This window comes from Lactuca virosa, chromosome 4 (assembly GCF_052849685.1).
Source record: "Lactuca virosa cultivar CGN04683 chromosome 4, Lactuca_virosa_CGN04683_v6, whole genome shotgun sequence".
In the NCBI taxonomy this organism is placed as follows: Eukaryota; Viridiplantae; Streptophyta; class Magnoliopsida; order Asterales; family Asteraceae; genus Lactuca; species Lactuca virosa.
Window position 1 is genome coordinate 421,648,705 of NC_136429.1, and position 4,840 is coordinate 421,653,544.

At 30.1% G+C, this 4,840-nt stretch overlaps 1 protein-coding gene across 1 annotated transcript; it reads right to left on the reverse strand.

Annotated features, from left to right (window-relative positions):
* Positions 1-1,981: 1,981 nt before the first annotated feature.
* On the reverse strand, positions 1,982-3,954 carry LOC145108989 (general regulatory factor 3). The gene is made up of 5 exons (XM_079046082.1): positions 3,829-3,954; positions 2,719-3,217; positions 2,514-2,636; positions 2,315-2,431; positions 1,982-2,221 (listed from the first exon to the last, which is right to left on the reverse strand). The coding sequence occupies exons 2-5, from the start codon at positions 3,199-3,201 to the stop codon at positions 2,168-2,170; spliced, it is 777 nt and encodes a 258-aa protein (XP_078902208.1). The 5' UTR covers positions 3,202-3,217; positions 3,829-3,954; the 3' UTR covers positions 1,982-2,167.
* Positions 3,955-4,840: the final 886 nt, after the last annotated feature.

A 4,840-nucleotide genomic window follows, 5' to 3' on the forward strand; every position in this document is an offset into this window, starting at 1 on the left:
TTCTGGGTTGTCACAAAACACCCCTTATAAAGACATTGAAGATAGACTCATGATCAAACTGTTGATCCTTCTATTTGATGCATCTGGTAGTGCTTTAACTGATCCACTTCCAATATTGTCATCGATTCCTGAGGTCTTAAAAGGATGAGTCAAGATGACCGCTATTATTTAAGTACGAATTATATATTTTTTTAAAACAAATTTATTTGCTTTTGGAAACATTGTTTGTTTGCTTATGTTAGAAACGTTTGTATGTTTTTTGCCCATGTTGGAAAAAAATTATGTTTTTGGATGGACGTTCTAAGTTTTATTTATGTTGTTAACAAGTGTTTGCTCGCTTATGTTGGAAACAATTGCATTTTATTAACAAGTGTTAATGCTTTAACAGTTTCATAATGGATTACGACAAAATATTATTGCACGTAATTCTTATGTATTTGTGTCATCGTTTTTTATTAGAAATATGAAATGAAAGCGAGATAATAGCACGAAAACGCCTGGACATCAATTTACATTGAAGTTATTGCAAGGTAATAACCAACAATGTATACACATTTTAAAATAAATCATTACTTAAAGGATAGCAAACACGTATTATTTGAAAAAAATATGACTATGTTTTTCTATGATGATTGGTTTTTTATGATGGTCGGACAGAATCAACGTTATGTAATCGTCAAGAATATATTTCCACACTCCAAACAAATAATTTATAATTTCTTTTATGAGTGGATGGAATGATGATTTTCGCAAAAGAAATGATAATACCAACTTATTTTAATCAAAATCCAAATATTCCGTGATATAATAATAGGAGATTATGAAGGGTATTTAAAGGAGCGATTGATGCACTTGACGAAACTTTGATACATGTTATTGTCCTTACTAGCAAACAATATTTATATAGAGAAAAAGGAAGAGACGAGTATTATCAAAATGTATTGGCAATCTGTGACTTCAACATGATTTTTACATTTATTGTGGTTGGCTGGGAAGAGATAGCACATGATTCTAGAATATTGTTAGAAACATTAGCATATCCAAATGCACAATTCTTGTTTCCACCATCGGGTATGTATGTTTGTTTTTTTAATATTTCTATCTTATTTTAAACATTAATTATTTGATTATATTTACAGTTAAGTAATATCTTTGTGATGCTTTGTATGCACAAATTCGATGAATTATGGTTCCATATCGTGTAATATGAGGTAGTAGCTTGAAAATTTTCATCGCACGCATGCATTGACAAATAAAGAAAAATATAATCATTCACATATAAAACTTCAGAACGTCATTGAACGCGTTTTTTGGTGTCTTGAAACACATTTCCCTACATCGAAGATGATGACACAATTTTCGTTGGTTACACAGAAAAACATCACAATTGCATGTTTGCGTTTCATAATTTTATTAAAAAAGAGAGTTTGAAAGATGAATTATTTCTCAATAAGATCAACCAACTTCTTCGGAATAATCATGTGCAAGTTGATGATGATGATGAAGATGAAGCAAGATTAAAGCACATTGCAGCTAACCGAGAATATAATTTATTAACGGGATGAAATTGTTGAGCTATTAGTGAAATACATAGAACTAATATTTTTTTTATTAATAGAATTAATGTTTTTTTATTGTAATTACGATTGTACAAATTATTTTTTAGTTTTGTACGCTTATTCTTCTATAAATCTTTATAGATGACACACATAGCAATCTTTTACCTCTTAAAAAACAAAAAAATTCAACCAAATCTAACAACATTTTATACATACATGGTTGAGCTTTTTTTTCCCTTTTGAAACAAAAATAAAATCCAAATATAAATATAAGAGCTGGAATGGAAAATCTCAACCACTCATTATTTATGGGGTACAAAAACAAAACATCCTGTAGAGGCTACATCAACTAACCTCCAATAATAACAATAAAAACAAAAAATAAAAATAGCTTCAGAAACACAATAACAACAAAATCATAATGACCCGAAATAAAATCCAGCAGCATTCGATTAAAAAAACACGACTTCAATTCCTAAAGCCATAACAATTGTCAAGCCACAAGTACTTGATCAAAGCTTTTCAATTTTTGATTAATGAGTAGTAGTAGTATTAGTAGTACACAAACTATTAATTTTCCTACCAAATCCCATTTGTGTATGTCAATGTCACTGTGTTTCTTCAGGTTTTGAGGACTCCTTGATCTCATCCCCAGCCTCATCCTGTAAACCACTCAAAAACCCAAAATTATCCTTCTTGTTCAAGGGCATTTTGGTCAATTCCACAAAAATAAATAGAAAAAGAGAGTCACAAACCGCAATATCTGATGTCCACAAAGTGAGATTGTCACGGAGAAGCTGCATGATGAGTGTGCTGTCCTTGTATGAATCCTCACCTAATGTGTCCAGCTCAGCAATAGCTTCATCAAAAGCCTAAAATACAAACACACACATATTTATATTTATATCAGAATATATTAAATAAAATAAAATATACAAAAAATGAAAAAACTACCTGTTTGGCAAGGTTGCAAGCACGATCAGGCGAATTGAGGATCTCATAATAAAACACTGAGAAGTTAAGAGCAAGTCCAAGTCGAATTGGATGAGTAGGAGCCAAATCAGATAAAGCAATATCCTATAATAACCAAAAGTCAATGAAAGTCAACACAAAATATTTCAAGATTCATAGTATATAAAAGTAATTACTAATTACTTACTTGAGCAGATTTGTAAGCTAGCAAAGTGCTTTCAGCAGCTTCTTTCCTTTCAGCACCTGTTTTGAATTCAGCCAAGTATCTAAAATAATCACCTTTCATCTTCAAGTAAAAGATCTTTGATTCAGCAGAAGAAGCAGAAGGAACAAGATGTGATTCAAGGAGGCCCAAAATCCCATCACAGATTTTGCTTAATTCAATCTCGATTGTACTCCTGTACTCCTTGATTAGCTTAACATGATCTTCATTCCCACGACTTTCTTCTTTCTGTTCAATTGAAGATATGATCCTCCATGATGCCCTTCTTGCTCCAATCACGTTCTTGTAAGCGACAGAAAGAAGGTTTCTTTCTTCCACTGTGAGTTCCTCGACATCTACAGTCTTTGCGACCTTCTCCATGAACTCCACCATTTCTTCATACCTTTCGGCTTGCTCTGCAAGCTTGGCCATGTACACATTTTCCTCACGCGAAGCTTCAGATGCCATTTTAATTAGTATATGCCTGAATCAAAGGAAAAAACATCAGATCAGTTGTGAATATGTGTTTTTCTTAGATCTAGTCGTCTAGATTGAAACGATTCAAGCTATAAACTTGTGTTCTTCCTAAATTAACTTATACAAGTTTGTGCATCACCAAAACAAATCGATTTTTAGGCAACTGCTAATGACGCTAGATACATTTGGTCAAATATTCGCACACTACGCATCGTGGATTGTACGGTACAAGTACTGATGCAGAATGTTCAAGTTTGAGACGAAACAATTTCTCGTTCCACTGATTGTTTTCTTTTTTGGTCCGTACACGTATCAACATATAACCTTTACCACGATTTGCTATAAACCGATAAAATACAACTAAACAGCTACACAGTCTTTAGCTAATTCAAACAGTTGCAGATCCAATACAACAATATTTACAGATCTTAACAGCTTACGATACAAAATCATTGCTCGAAACAGCTAAATAAATCGCAAACTAACAGATTCACATAAAAAAAGCACTATTAAGAGCATCAAAACACGCAAAAAAAATCACAAAAATCTCTTGGCATCGATTAAAGAGTAAACAGATTCAAAACGAAATTCAGAAAGTAAAAAGGCGATAGAAAATACCTCGATTGATAGGGCAAGCAGCAGCGAGTGTGTGTAGGTAGGTGTTTGTGTGTGATTCTCTTTGATCGAAGGAGAATGGAAAGAAGCGGATTCGAGGGGTTTATATAAATGGGAAACGCGTGAAAGTGAGAAGGAATAATCCAATGAGATGGCGACAGCTGTATTCTTAGGGGGCGGAGTTGGCTACACGCAGGTCAGGCGATACACACGATTTTACCCTATCCTTTGCCTGCCGCTGACCGTCAGAAGTGCAAGTTTTTATTTATTCCATCTATGAGAATTCAAAAATCAAAAAATTTTTAAATTTCAAAACTTTATAAAATGGAATAAAAAACACAAAAATAATTAAAAAAATATATAAATAGTTTAGATTTAAAATTTTAGATTAACTTTTACAGTTTGTATTTTTTACTTTTTAATAACTAAGAACATATGTAATAAAAGTTTTTCATAAGTTTTTTTTTTATTCTTCGTCTCCAACAATTAATTTATATCATAACTTAAAATTATTTTTATATTATTTTTAACCATTACATTAATACATTCTTCAAAGGGTTAAATCTCTTTCAATAATATTTGATATTTAAATAATTTATTCAACGTTTTATAAAAAAACATCTCATTTAATTTGTAGTTTTAATTTTAAGCATGCATCATATTTTAATAAACAAATCATTAATATTAATATATACAACTATTTCAAGTTTTTATTTGAAATATATAAAATATGAAACAAATGTTATAGTAATAAAATTAAAAATATTATATAATCGTTATAATTTAATATTTCATAAATAAAATATTATCAAATATTTAATTGAATGTATTAATTACTAAAATTACAAATATTTAAAATTTAAGCATACTTAAGAGGGTAAAATGAAATATTATTACATGAGAAGAATTAAATGTATAAAACCTAAAATATGTTATGGTAATTAAAAAGAAAATTAAAAATATTATATAATCGTTATAAATTAATATTTCATACATTAAAAATTATTAAATATTT

What these genes read in the sequence shown, in the direction of transcription:
- LOC145108989 (XM_079046082.1), bottom strand. Translation starts at nt 3,201, where the DNA reads ATGGCATCTGAAGCTTCGCGTGAGGAAAATGTGTACATGGCCAAGCTT. An exon ending in TAGCTTACAAATCTGCTCAA is followed by an intron (nt 2,637 to 2,718) that starts GTAAGTAATTAG and finishes TGGTTATTATAG; the next exon opens with GATATTGCTTTATCTGATTT. An exon ending in TGTGGACATCAGATATTGCG is followed by an intron (nt 2,222 to 2,314) that starts GTTTGTGACTCT and finishes AGTGGTTTACAG; the next exon opens with GATGAGGCTGGGGATGAGAT.